Here is a 15,796-nt window from a genome sequence, read left to right on the forward strand (position 1 = left end):
ATCCGTTGTTGTTTCATTTACTGAATGTCGTGATTTTAATATTATATCCGTTGTTGTTTCATTTACTGAATGTCGTGATTTTAATATTATATCCGTTGTTGTTTTATTTACTGAATGTCGTGATTTTAATATTATATCCGTTGTTGTTTTATTTACTGAATGTCGTGATAACCATTTTCAAATAAATATTTATAAATAAAAATCTAGAATATTTATATAGAACTTTTTCCAAATTTTAAAATTATAGTTATACTAAGAAAATTTCAACACTTCATCCATGAATCAGGATTTGACACTGAGTAACAGTCGTCTGTTCTAAAAGGAAAACAGGAATCAAAACTGTTTTCAAGGGTTTACACTAAACCATTGTAAGCTGCTCCAACAATGAAACCAGTCGTCAAATTAGAGTTGCAAGGATCTGACAATTAACAACTACCGAACACAACAACAATGAAGCAAAGCATCAGAATAGAGTTGTAAGGAAGTGAAAATACTGAAGTGTTTCTATTCAAATCATGCATCTGGATCTCAGACTCAGTAACAGCTACTGCTGTAAAAGTAAAGGCATGAACAAGAATAGTGTGTAGTGACCAGATATAGAGAGAATGGCTGCCACAGTGGCTGCACTGTAGTGACCAGATACAGAGAGAATGGCTACCACAGTGGCTGCACTGTAGTGACCAGATGTAGAGAGAATGGCTGCCACAGTGGCTGCACTGTAGTGACCAGATATAGAGAGAATGGCTGCCACAGTGGCTGCACTGTAGTGACCACATATAGAGAGAATGGCTGCCACAGTGGCTGCACTGTAGTGACCAGATACAGAGAGAATGGCTGCCACAGTGGCTGCACTGTAGTGACCAGATATAGCGAGAATGGCTGCCACAGTGGCTGCACTGTAGTGACCAGATATAGAGAGAATGGCTGCCACAGTGGCTGCACTGTAGTGACCAGATGTAGAGAGAATGGCTGCCACAGTGGCTGCACTGTAGTGACCAGATATAGAGAGAATGGCTGCCACAGTGGCTGCACTGTAGTGACCACATATAGAGAGAATGGCTGCCACAGTGGCTGCACTGTAGTGACCACATATAGAGAGAATGGCTGCCACAGTGGCTGCACTGTAGTGACCACATATAGAGAGAATGGCTGCCACAGTGGCTGCACTGTAGTGACCACATGTAGAGAGAATGGCTGCCACAGTGGCTGCACTGTAGTGACCAGATGTAGAGAGAATGGCTGCCACAGTGGCTGCACTGTAGTGACCAGATATAGAGAGAATGGCTGCCACAGTGGCTGCACTGTAGTGACCAGATATAGAGAGAATGGCTGCCACAGTGGCTGCACTGTTTCAGAAATTGTATTCATCTAAGGAGTGTTTAACCGCTTATGTTTGATTATTTCTGTTCTAATGGTGCCTACATTCCTCATTAGGACATTGGACAGTTACGAAGTGGATCTAATTATTGGTGATAGCTCTGTTCTTCCAGCTTTATTTCGTGCATAATTCCTTTACCAGGAGAGCTGGTGCTTTCTCTTGTAAAATCATTATAGTTCTATCCTGTCTACCTTTCTTTTGTTTATAAATCTTACTTTCTCTGCAGTTTCATCTCTCAGACGTCAATTCTCTCTCTTTTTGTTCTTGTTGTTTATAGCATCAACCACTGCATTTTTTTACTTTCCTCTGTGTGTCACAGTCTTTCTCCATATCAGGATCTAGCTAATAAATGAAGTAAAAGTTGGACCGTGTTTATAACATAAGATCAATGAAATGTGTACACTAATATCGAATGAAACTTGTGTAAACCGGTATAAAACTAACACTTTTCTCTGTATCGATACATATGTTTTTAAATGTATATTTACTTGTATTTGTGTGTTGATGTAGGAGAAAGTTGAGTACATTTTCCTCGTCATCTTCACGCTTGAATGTTTTATGAAAATTATTGCTTATGGGTTTCTGTTACACCCAGGAGCTTATCTTCGAAATGCCTGGAACATACTTGATTTTATCATTGTTGTTATTGGGTAAGTAGTTTTATTTACATTTCTCTGTTTCTTAAATGTATACCTTCCTCACTTTGTTACTTGTTTGTTTGTTGTTAAGCGCAAAGCTACATGATAGATTATCTGTGCTGTGCCTACAACAGGCATAGAAACCAGGTTTTTAGCGTTGTAAGACTTGAGGCGGGTGTAGGACATTAACGTTTTAAGTGGGTGGCATTTTGTATTAAGTGATGAATTTCAAAATTTGATTTACAGTTTCGTTTAATGATTATTAACTCTTTGAAATGTAACTATTTTGTAATCACGTCATTATTTTCTAGCCTTAGTTTTGACATTAGTGTTTACTTACGCTGCGGTGCTAATGTTTACTTACGTTATGGTGTTAATGTTTACTTACGTTGTGGTGTCAATGTTTACTGACGTTGTGGTGTCAATGTCTACTTACGTTGTGGTGCCAATGTCTGTTCACGTTGCGGTGTCAATGTTTACTTACGTTGTGGTGTTAGTGTTTACTTACGTTATGGTGTTAATGTTTACTTAGCTGTTTCAAGTACCTATTTTAATCATTGTATTTTTCAATGGAAGATATAACGACAGTTGTAGAACTTTGTTTTTTGTATTCTGGAGACATAGTAGCTACTTAAACTTCAGTTTCAGTTGTGTTAAACATAATTTATTTTCTAAATTACTTCGTGTAAGCTGGCGTTGTACCCAATAAATATCGAAAGATTTAACTCATGTTGGTTTTCATCTAGTTTTCTGTTAATAATTATCGACAGACGGTCGTCATGGTATTCACTGTACTTGACATTAAGTCAGTCATCCTTTGAAAAAACACTGAATGTCATATTATTATTTGCTGACACACAAATGTCAAAGGTGGCAGTGTTAATAATGCTTAACCCTAAACCACATGAAAAATAACAACAGTAAATTTCATGTTGCTTATGATATACACAAACTAATAGTTACTGGTTATTCGTGATGACGAGAAACCCACTTAAGGTAAAAATGTATTCTCAAGACAACTGGTATTAAACATTTTAATTAGAATAAAGTACAGAACAACGTTTTGACCTTCATAGGCCATCTTCAGGTTAAGGTCTTCAGGTTGACATGTACTTTAAGTTTTAATACCCATACTAGCCGTCTTTGGAATACATAATTACTGCTTATGTTAAACTTTGTACATAATTACAATTGTTAAGATGATAACTCCTGCATCACGGATCACAAGTATCTTGTTCTATATACTTGTATATTTTTGTACTTTAACCAATAATTCTATTACCCGGATCTTCCATGTCTAGTCTGGTTAGCACCGCTTTATCCACCTTAATGAAAGAAGGATTCGACGTGAAAGCCTTAAGAGCATTCCGAGTTTTACGACCACTTAGATTAGTATCTGGAGTTCCTAGTAAGTAGAAACAGTTTATTAATTATCGTTAGACCACATAGGAACAGTTCTTATTCAGCGTTCGAGATAGAATAACTGACTCTTTACTGATTTTAATAATAATGTTCATAAGAGACGAATTCTAATTTCTTGAGTTTCTTGCTACACTCAAAACAAAACAATAGATTGTTCTGAACCTCCGAGTTTCTTGGTATGGTTAAAACAAGAAAATGTGTGTTTCTGAATCTCTGAGTTTCTTGGTATGGTTAAAACAAGAAAATGTGTGTTTCTGAATCTCTGAGTTTCTTGGTATGGTTAAAAAAAAAATGTGTGTTTCTGGATCTCTGAGTTTCTTGAAATGGTTAAAACAAGAAAATGTATGTTTCTGAATCTCTGAGTTTCTTGGTATGGATAAAACAAGAAAATGTATGTTTCTGAATCTCTGAGTTTCTTGGAATGGTTAAAACAGTAAAATGGGTGGTTGTGAATCTCTTGGGTTTTTTGGTACAGTTAAAACAATAAAATAAGTGGTTGTGAATTTCCCTGTTTTCTCTGTACAGTTAAAACGAGAATAAATTAATCTGAATCCATTAGTAATGTTGAAAACCAGATTAACGTATCGACAGAAAGCACAAATTATCTATTCGTAGTTTATTTATTAATACATTAAGAAACATTCTGGTTCAAGCATATGATAAAGGGGCATTTATCAATGCTCTTTCTTTGCTCTTTAACTTAGAAAGAGTTCAAGATATTTCTTCATTGAACTGGTTGAAAGTGTCTTTCCTAGAATGTATTTCATGTAATCTTTACAGGTTTACAGGTTGTTCTAAACTCCATCCTACGAGCTATGCTACCTTTACTGCACATCGCTCTTCTTGTCATATTTGTTATCATCATTTACGCTATCATAGGCCTTGAACTCTTCTCAGGAAAACTACACAAAACATGCTTTAATAAGCTAACAAGTAAGTAGGGAACGTTTTATATATCATTATGTAAATCTAGGATAAAACAATTACAACAACATATTGAAAAACTTCGCAAGTTAATGCGACATTGACCGATCACCTAACCGAACTCCAACTAAACGAATCACCTGATTTCGACTGGATAAATAACCTAACCTGGACCAACTGAATTATCTCTCGTCAGACATTACTTTTAATAAATAAAATTATTCTCGAACTGTCAAGTTAAACTTGATTTAACTAATATTTAAATATAACATTTCTTTATATACATATGAGCGCCATATTTAAACATATACTTTCTTTTATATATGTATATAATTACTCAATACCTTATTAACTGTAATTTCTCTTATCAGTTTTGGTACCAAATTGACATTTAAATGTAACCTTTCTGATCTAAGTATATGTTTTGCGTTTAGTGCGTAATATTAAAACGATTATGGAACCTCACCACATCGTCACAGTTCATGTCTTCGTGTTCAACCATGCTCTAGCTGACAACTATGCATCTTAAAAGTAATCCTGTAGCAAAGTTTCGATTTCATAAAACTTTGTCATAAGTTTGTCGTGTCCGTAACACATCACTTTTTCCCGCTTGTCTTAAATAGTCCATCCACCTAGGATAAGAGGATGAAAGTTTACCAACGCTCATTTAGATAATCCAGTCATGCAGAAGTCCACAAGTATTGGGATGAAATAGTCCATCCACCTAGGATAAGAGGATGAAAGTTTACCAACGCTCATTTAAATAATCCAGTCATGCAGAAGTCCACAAGCATTGGGATGAAATAGTCCATCCATCTAGGATAAGAGGACGACAGTTTACCAACGCTCATTTAGATAATCCAGTCATGCAGAAGTCCACAAGTATTGGGATGAAATAGTCCATCCACCTAGGATAAGACGATTAAAGTTTACCAAAGCTCATTTCGATAATCCAGTCATGCAGAAGTCCACAAGTATTGGGATGGAATAGTTCATCCACCTAGGATAAGAGGACGACAGTTTACCAACGCTCATTTAAATAATCCAGTCATGCAGAAGTCCACAAGTATTGGGATGAAATAGTCCATCCACCTAGAATAAGAGGATTAAAGTTTACCAAAGCTCATTTAGATAATCCAGTCATGCAGAAGTCCACAAGTATTGGGATGAAATAGTCCATCCATCTAGGATAAGAGGACGACAGTTTACCAACGCTCATTTAGATAATCCAGTCATGCAGAAGTCCACAAGTATTGGGATGAAATAGTCCATCCACCTAGGATAAGAGGATGAAAGTTTACCAACGCTCATTTAGATAATCCAGTCATGCAGAAGTCCACAAGTATTGGGATGAAATAGTCCATCCATCTAGGATAAGAACGACAGACCAACGTTTACCAATGCAGCTCATTTAAGATAATCCAGTCATGCAGATGCAGAAGTCCACAAGTATTGGGATGAAATAGTCCATCCACCTAGGATAAGAGGACGACAGTTTACCAACGCTCATTTAAATAATCCAGTCATGCAGAAGTCCACAAGTATTGGGATGAAATAGTCCATCCACCTAGGATAAGAGGACGAAAGTTTACCAAAGCTCATTTAGATAATCCAGTCATGCAGAAGTCCACAAGTATTGGGATGAAATAGTCCATCCACCTAGGATAAGAGGATGAAAGTTTACCAAAGCTCATTTAGATAATCCAGTCATGCAGAAGTCCACAAGTATTGGGATGAAATAGTCCATCCACCTAGGATAAGAGGACGACAGTTTACCAACGCTCATTTAAATAATCCAGTCATGCAGAAGTCCACAAGTATTGGGATGAAATAGTCCATCCACCTAGGATAAGAGGATTAAAGTTTACCAAAGCTCATTTAGATAATCCAGTCATACAGAAGTCCACAAGTATTGGGATGAAATAGTCCATCCATCTAGGATAAGAGGACGACAGTTTACCAACGCTCATTTAGATAATCCAGTCATGCAGAAGTCCACAAGTATTGGGATGAAATAGTCCATCCATCTAGGATAAAAGGACGACAGTTTACCAACGCTCATTTAGATAATCCAGTCATGCAGAAGTCCACAAGTATTGGGATGAAATAGTCCATCCACCTAGGATAAGACGATTAAAGTTTACCAAAGCTCATTTCGATAATCCAGTCATGCAGAAGTCCACAAGTATTGGGATGGAATAGTTCATCCACCTAGGATAAGAGGACGACAGTTTACCAACGCTCATTTAAATAATCCAGTCATGCAGAAGTCCACAAGTATTGGGATGAAATAGTCCATCCACCTAGGATAAGAGGATTAAAGTTTACCAAAGCTCATTTAGATAATCCAGTCATGCAGAAGTCCACAAGTATTGGGATGAAATAGTCCATCCACCTAGGATAAGAGGATGAAAGTTTACCAACGCTCATTTAGATAATCCAGTCATGCAGAAGTCCACAAGTATTGGGATGAAATAGTCCATCCACCTAGGATAAGAGGATGACAGTTTACCAACGCTCATTTAGATAATCCAGTCATGCAGAAGTCCACAAGTATTGGGATGAAATAATTTTATTCCCAGCTTCTTAAAGTATTCAATGATTAAACTGATATACTAAGGAAGCAGCTCGTGTTCAAATAACTAGAATCATTTTTATAAACGGATATTTCTCTTGATCAATTTGTGTACTCTTGCCTTGATCACATGGATGACTTTTACCAAGGAGTTCGTGTTTATCTTATCCAGAGTTTGACTTCTTGCAGGACTCTTTCTGAATGGTTCTTGTTCTCACCTCAGTCCATATTTCTGTTGAAACTCCTAAACCCCTGATTTGAAGAAGTTCTTATGGTTGAAGATTGGATGTTTTGCGTCATAGGGGCTGTCATATATCCTTCCCAAAGCACCCACTTTTCGGTGACACCACAGAAATTATGTGACATCAAGTAATGTCCAAATGTTCCACCGTGGCTTTATATCCGCGGTAGTTGTCACGAGACGTTTATATTTTCATATTTAAAATCGATTTAATATTACCTAATCAATCTTCTGTATTGGAATTATTGTCTGTAATATTAATCAGCTTTATAGGTAACGATTCCATGTTTACATCTTATCGTTTTGTCATACATATCCATAGTTTATTCTTAGTAATATTCTTGAACGATAAATGGTTTAAAGATTAATTTGAGTTCTTTTTTCAGATGAAATGTCAAGTGAACCCCAACCATGCTCTTTGGGGTCCAGTGGTTACCATTGTGGTGAAGATGAGAACATGGTGTGTCAAGAGTATTGGGAAGGCCCTAATGATGGAATCACGAATTTTGACAACTTCGGTCTTGCCATGTTAACTGTATTCCAGTGTGTAACATGTGAAGGATGGACAGATGTAATGTATTATGTAAGTTATTTAGATGATGTTTGTTTGTTTGTTTTTTAATTTCGCGCAAAACTACCCGAGGGCTAGCACAGCTAGCCATCCCTAGTTTAGCAGTGTAAGACTCGAGGGAAGGCAGCTAGTCATCACCATCCACCGCCAACTCTTAGCCTACTCTTTTACTAACGAATAGTGGGGTTGATCGTCACGTTATAACGCCCCACGGCTGAAAGGGCGAGCATATTTGGTGGGACGGGAATTCGAACCCGCGACCCTCAGATTATGAGTCAAATGCCTTGACCCACCTGGCCATGTCGGGCCTTATTTATATGATAATCACAACAATAAATACTGATGATCGTAAAACAACATTCTTCTGCGTTGTTATCTTTGTGAGTTACAAAATCCAAAACCTAAATCCTTCTACCGGATAATGAAACGCTGTGACTGCAGGTGAAATATTTACCAATTATGTTTTATTTGTTACAGTTTCTCTTTGTGAGATACAAAATCCAAAACCTAAATCCTTCTACCGGATAATGAAACGCTGTGAATGAAGGTGAAATATTTACCAATTATGTTTTATGTGTTACAGTTTCATTCTTATCCTACGGACTGGTAGGCTATTAGATGGTTGCCCTTTCTGCTTGGTCAAAATTTCTAATGAGTCTAACAAAAGATAGTACGTGATGGACCTGTAACCATATCAGTCACTAAAATGACGAAATGGAGAGGTGTATGTGGAAGATTTGATAACGAAGTTAATTTTTGTGTCAGAAGCAGAAATGAAGAAAGTTTGAAGAAATATACAGATAACTGGTTGAATGTGGCTTTTGAAGATTCATGTGATTGAGGTCTTCAAATGGAACATATTGTAAAAGTTTCACATATTAGCAGCATTTGGCAAAATTTTCATTGGAATATATCATAAACTACGACATTCTGGCGCAGAAAACAAACACCTGTGAACACATTTGGTGTGAAATTGATATAAATCCAGAAGTATTGAAGGAGAATTGTTTCTATCATACATTTCTTTTATAGGACTAGGAAGTTTAAAGTTAAAAACAAGCCGTATGACATGTAGTTCCAAGATTTTAAGACGACTATAGAAGACAAAGGAATTACATGTGTATAAGAGAAAGGGTGGATTCCAAGAGAAAAATTGTAGCACATCAGGAAGTACACATAACATCATCAACTAGAACTGGAAATAAAGAGGTAAGAACAACACTATCAATTAGAAATGGAGAACACACAACGCCATGAACTGGGACTGTGGAGTACACACAACGCCATGAATTGTGACTGGAGCACACACAACATCATCTACTAGAACTGGAAATAAAGAAGTAAGAACAACACTATCAATTAGAAATGGAGAACACACAACGCCATGAACTGGGATTGTGGAGTACACACAACGCCATGAATTGTGACTGGAGCACACACAACATCATCTACTAGAACTGGAAATAAAGAAGTAAGAACAACACTATCAATTAGAAATGGAGAACACACAACGCCATGAACTGGGATTGTGGAGTACACACAACGCCATGAATTGTGACTGGAGCAAACACAACATCATCTACTAGAACTGGAAATAAAGAGGTAAGAACAACACTATCAATTAGAAATGGAGAACACACAACGCCATGAACTGGGACTGTGGAGTACACACAACGCCATGAATTGTGACTGGAGCACACATAACATCATCAACTAGAATTGGAAATAAAGAGGTAAGAACAACACTATCAATTAGAAATGGAGAACACACAACGCCATGAACTGGGACTGTGGAGTACACACAACGCCATGAATTGTGACTGGAGCACACACAACATCATCTACTAGAACTGGAATTAAAGAAGTAAGAACAACACTATCAATTAGAAATGGAGAACACACAACGCCATCAACTATGACTGGAGTACACACAACGCCATGAACTGAGATTGGAGTATACACAACGCCATGAACTAGGACTGGAGTACACACAACGCCATGAACTATGACTGGAATACACACAACGCCATCAACTATGACTGGAATACACACAACGCCATGAACTAGGACTGGAGTACACACAACGCCATCAACTATGACTGGAATACACACAACGCCATCAACTATGACTGGAATACACACAACACCATGAACTAGGACTGAAGTACACACAACTCCATGAACTATGACTGGAGTACACACAACGTCATGAACTAGGACTAAAGTACACACAACGCCATGAACTATGACTGGAGTACACACAACGTCATGAACTAGGACTAAAGTACACACAACGCCATGAACTACGACTAGAGTAACACAACGCCATGAACTATGACTGGAGTACACAACGCCATGAACTGGGACTGGAGTACACACAACGCTATCCACTAGAAGTTTTCCGATGTTGGGAAGGAGTAAAATACTATCAAAGTTGGTTATATATCTGGTGCCATCGCTGCTTCTTTACTACTTGAATAAAAATACAAACACTCTGTTGGAGGCCTTTATGACTTAATGATATAGATAGTTCTGAAATGACGACAAGGATGAATGTAAGAGATCTACTGCTCAGCGAGGAGAAGCTGAAATACGTGGTGTGTGACGATAAATTGTAGTGACTAAGGAACTGGCAGAGATGATGGTATTTGAAAGATCGTTTGTGAATGAACCACCCTTTTCAGTAAAGAAATAGTACTAAGATTGGAACTTTCTCTTTCAACACGAAGCCTTGGAAATAGGCAATCCAAATTAAGGTAGCTTAAAAATATTGATGTGAGAATTATGAGAGGTTACCCTAACTACTAATACCTACTGAATAATAGATTCACTGAACCTATAGCAACGTCTAGAAAAGAAAACTTTTATTCTAGATGAAATGGAGAAGAAGGTAGGCTTAGCTAGATTAGGGTAAAGTAGTTTGGAACTGGGTGATTCCTGAGATGTTCCATTGCGATGCTTGATATTGTATTGGGTAATATAAATTTTATAACTATTATTCAAGTAGTAGTAGAAGTAAGGAGAGTTGGGAGTATTAGAACAAATAGATATTGTGACAATTCTGGAAAAAAGTAGACAGTAACAATCGTCGTCGTGGCGATCCTTGAGGTCAAGGATGATGGTCCTCCAAGATCAAACATGGGTCTGGAGATAGCTAATGGAGCCAGTCCTTGCTGTACAGTTCTTCTGGAAGTAAGGGCAGATCAGTTTAGAGGGAATGAGATGTTTCAGTAGTAGCTGGCATTGCTTCCTCTTTTCTTGCTTCTCTTCAAAATGTTGTCTTCTTGATGACTCAAAGAATTCTGCTTCCTAATGGATAAGGGACCTCCAGGTTATTTGGTCGTGAACAAGAGTTTCCCAGTTGTTAACATCAATGTTGCAGCTCTTGAGTGTTGTCTTCAGGCCATTCTTGAACCTCTTCTTCTGTCCTCTTCTCATTCGTTTCCTATTTTTCAATTGACCACATAGGAGTTGTTTCGGGAGACGGCTATCATCCATTTGAAGCATGTCGCCTGTCCATCAAAGGCGGCTCTTGATGATGGTGGCTTCAATGCTGCTGACCTTGGCTTCTTTGATGACGCTGAGGTTGATTCTGTACTCCTATTTGATCTTTAAGATACTCTGGGGGCACCTTTGGTGGAAGCATTCCAGCTGGTTCAAGTGTCGACGGTATGTGACTCATGTTTCAGATCCGTACTCAACAGGCTAGTGTGGGATGTTTTGAAGCACAGTATCTTCGTCGACATTTAGGTGGCGATTGAGGATCTCTCAAAATGCTCCCTTCATCGTCGGTTGATCTTCTCATCAGTCTTAAGGAGAGTGGTCCCATCTTGGAGCAGATGAGACGGTGGTCGGTCCAACAGTCGTCAGCACCAGTCATGGCTCTGGTCTGAAGAACATCCTTTTGTTAGAACAGGCTATTGGTGATAGCAATATTTTGTTCTGCACATTTGGTCAGAAGGAGAGTTCCATTGGAACTAACATTCCCAACACTGTTCCTTCCGATGGTGCCTTTCCCTATTCTGTCCCTACTCTGGCATTGAAGTCTCCAAGGAGGATGATATTGTTCTCTTTTAGTGTACTGGAGAGGATAGAGTCCAACTGGGCACAGAAAGCCTCTTTTACATTGTCGTGTGAATGATGTTGTACACCAGCAGACACACGGTCCTTGACAGTCAACAAGTTGAGTCCAATGGCAAGTAAACCAAGACGATTAGAACTTGATGAACTGCTGCAGCCCACAGTGACGGTAAAATGTTCAGGAAAAGATGCTAACAGGAATATAATGAAGAAGGACCAGTGGTATTAATAGAAGCTTTATAAATGGGATTACCAGTTTTGGGGGTGGATTTCCTCAACATTTATAGGAATATTTGTAACGGACTAGTAATTCTAATGCTGTTAGTTCAGTTTAGTACCCTGTGTGGCATGGAGAAGTTCTGATGATGGAGGCAGGCTAGCTTGTTATATCACTTTTGTGTGTTATAGCTCATGCATGAAAGTTGTTTAAAGATGAAACCATCATGTGAAGAAGGTAGCTAATTACATCAGTATATTATATCAGACACGGGTCATGAAAGTTGATTATTCAGCATTGCTAATACGTATTGTTTATCTTGTCTTCAGTTACCGTATTTATCTGTAATAATTTCTTATTGTGAAATAGTTCGATCCACTCGAAGAATGACAGACGAGAAAAATGTGTGTTGACGAGGTAGTTAGTGACTATTTTTGAAGATAAAGGGATCCCAGCTTTTGGTGGTTGGAAGTATTCGGGTTAAACTTGTGAATCCCTCTCAACACAAATGGAGATGAATAGCTAATAGTTATAAGTATTGGTATATCTGGCGTATGTCACCTAGAAGACAAAGTTTAGAGCTGTCCAGAAAGACTTATATAGAACATAGAGTCCATATGAGATAGTTAAAACAAAAATAGACCATGATGAAACTTTGTAGAATGGACAGCAACTGCCTGTTGTGGAGACATAAGTGTAGAGGACGAATTTTCGAAAATCTTCCGCCTTTCGTCTTCAAGAAGATTTTCGAAAATTCGTCCTCTACACTTATGTCTCCACAACAGGCAGTTGCTGTCCATTTTACAAAGTTTCATCATGAATACTCTTCCTAAACAATCTATCAAAACAAAATGGACCAGTTGGATAAGACACAGAAGATGTCGTGGGTAAACTGAAGTGTTTGATATTTCTGTAACAGGAGAAAGGATGCGAAGATACATGATGGCAGGAGAGAAGTAACAGGTAATAGTGTAGCAGTGAATAAAGAATTATTACTGGATTACATGGATTTCAGGCAGTCATGGCTGGGTATAGAATAAAGCTTGGCACAGTAGATAGCAATAGACAACCAATGTTTCTCAGTTATATTGTGACCAGCAGACAAAACAGAATACAACGAATACAAGTGGAGATAAAAACCTAGAATTAGTGGAAACTATAAGTAACAATAATAATGAAAAACTTGTTATTGACCACGACCATAACTACACTCACAAGTCAATAATCGCAACTAAAGTACAACAATCGAACTGATCAATTTAACAACTTTATAATATGATACTTTCCTCTAAGTGTTCATTGTGTAAGAGCTTTACCTAACAATAGATAAGAAGTAAGGTTACAATAATTTAAGATAGTTGTAGCTTTATTGAAAATGTATATTTAAATTAAAAGATATTTGTATGAGATTACATCAGACTTCTAACACTTATTTGCGATGTATCAGATTTATTTGAAATTTCCATAAATTGATTTATTTTCAGATGAATGATACTATAGGAATGTATATATTTATTTTTCAGATGAATGATGCTATAGGAATGTATATATTTATTTTTCAGATGAATGATACTATAGCAATGTATATATTTATTTTTCAGATGAATGATGCTATAGGAATGTATATATTTATTTTTCAGATGAATGATGCTATAGGAATGTATATATTTATTTTTCAGATGAATGATGCTATAGGAATGTATATATTTATTTTTCAGATGAATGATGCTGTAGGAATGTATATATTTATTTTTCCGATGAATGATGCTATAGGAATGTATATATTTATTTTTCAGATGAATGATGCTATAGCAATGTATATATTTATTTTTCAGATGAATAATGCTGTAGGAATGTATATATTTATTTTTCAGATGAATGATGCTATAGCAATGTATATATTTATTTTTCAGATGAATGATGCTGTAGGAAAGGATATATTTATTTTTCCGATGAATGATGCTATAGGAATGTATATATTTATTTTTCAGATGAATGATGCTATAGGAATGTATATATTTATTTTTCAGATGAATTATGCTATAGGAATGTATATATTTATTTTTCAGATGAATGATGCTATAGGAATGTATATATTTATTTTTCAGATGAATGATGCTATAGGAATGTATATATTTATTTTTCAGATGAATGATGCTATAGGAATGTATATATTTATTTTTCAGATGAATGATGCTATAGGAATGTATATATTTATTTTTCAGATGAATGATGCCATAGGAATGTATATATTTATTTTTCAGATGAATGATGCCATAGGAATGTATATATTTATTTTTCAGATGAATGATGCTATAGGAATGTATATATTTATTTTTCAGATGAATGATGCTATAGGAATGTATATATTTATTTTTCAGATGAATGATGCTATAGGAATGTATATATTTATTTTTCAGATGAATGATGCTATAGGAATGTATATATTTATTTTTCAGATGAATGATGCTGTAGGAAACGAGTGGCCATGGATTTATTTTCTTAGTCTCATTATTATAGGTTCATTCTTCGTACTTAACCTTGTTTTGGGTGTCTTAAGTGGGTAAGTAGAGTTTTCTATGTATTATTCTTCACACTGAATGTTATGTTGAATGTGTTCAGTGGGTAAATAGTATTTTAATATTTGTTACAAACATACTTTGAATAAATAAACAAACATTTGCTAAGGCATATTTTGTTTTAACACTTTAAACATGCAAAATTTTGATAAAAACAATGAACTGGATGCTGTTGCTGAAACAAATTTGTTTAGTGCAAGGATAATAAAAAGCTGTAATTGAATTTTACCCCACGAATTCATCCCTGGGTTTTGGTGTTATAAGAATTAGACGTTGTTTTATCTTCAAACAGCAAACACGAACAAACATTTGCACCTGGATACTCTTTTATATTTTGTATTCAGTCAAACCGGAACACAACTATTTAACTAAATTAAAAAGTTAAAGTAAGGTATAGGTTCACTTTAAATATATTTGATAAGACCGTGTAGAAATGTTAAGGCATTAAGATCTGATTGTTACCAAACTCGACTTTCATTATCTTCAGAGAATTCTCCAAAGAAAGAGAGAAAGCTAAGGCGAGGGGGGACTTTCATAAACTTCGGGAGAAGCAGCAAATAGAAGAAGACCTTCGTGGCTATTTAGATTGGATTACTCAAGCAGGTAAGACAGTAAGTTACCATAGCTTTATTATACGATGATGACAAGTTAACATAACAACAAAATACATTACCACCAAGATGCAATAACTCCAATATACAAAGATAACAAGTTGTCATGACCACAAAACACGCAAACAACAATTTATTATAAGTATAGAATACATAAACAAGTTGTCATAGCTACAAAATGCTTAAAGAAGTTGTTATAACTCCAAAGGACAAAAACAAGAAGTTGTCATAGCTCCAAAGGACAAAGACAAGAAGTTGTCATAGCTCCAAAATTCAAAGACGACATATTGCCATAACCACAAAATGCATATACAGTAAGTTGTCATAGTTAAACATACATATACAGTAAGTTGTCATAGTTAAACATACATATACAGTAAGTTGTCATAGTTAAACATACATATACAGTAAGTTGTCATAGTTAAACATACATATACAGTAAGTTGTCATATAGTTAAACATACATATACAGTAAGTTGTCATAGTTAAACATACATATACAGTAAGTTGTCATAGTTAAACATTAAACATACATATACAGTAAGTTGTCATAATTAAAC

The 15,796-nt window shown here is 36.2% G+C and overlaps 2 protein-coding genes across 8 annotated transcripts in view; one reads left to right on the plus strand and one right to left on the minus strand.

The window, feature by feature from the left end:
- Positions 1-15,796, minus strand: part of LOC143229231 (prolyl 4-hydroxylase subunit alpha-2-like) — a 514,682-nt gene that overhangs the window by 348,901 nt on the left and 149,985 nt on the right. The gene's annotated exons all lie outside the window — the stretch shown is intronic.
- Positions 1-15,796, plus strand: part of LOC143228798 (muscle calcium channel subunit alpha-1-like) — a 222,387-nt gene that overhangs the window by 115,833 nt on the left and 90,758 nt on the right. For all 7 annotated transcript variants that reach the window (XR_013015602.1, XR_013015596.1, XM_076460506.1 and 4 more), the window contains 6 exons: positions 1,889-2,028; positions 3,318-3,424; positions 4,219-4,371; positions 7,565-7,761; positions 14,506-14,609; positions 15,113-15,228. Coding sequence is in view for 5 of the 7 variants with exons in the window: in XM_076460506.1 (XP_076316621.1) it covers positions 1,889-2,028; positions 3,318-3,424; positions 4,219-4,371; positions 7,565-7,761; positions 14,506-14,609; positions 15,113-15,228 (817 nt within the window). In the remaining 2 variants the exon portion in view is untranslated. The remainder of the gene's footprint in view (positions 1-1,888; positions 2,029-3,317; positions 3,425-4,218; positions 4,372-7,564; positions 7,762-14,505; positions 14,610-15,112; positions 15,229-15,796) is intronic.

This window comes from Tachypleus tridentatus, chromosome 1, assembly GCF_004210375.1.
Source record: "Tachypleus tridentatus isolate NWPU-2018 chromosome 1, ASM421037v1, whole genome shotgun sequence".
Classification (NCBI taxonomy): domain Eukaryota; kingdom Metazoa; phylum Arthropoda; class Merostomata; order Xiphosura; family Limulidae; genus Tachypleus; species Tachypleus tridentatus.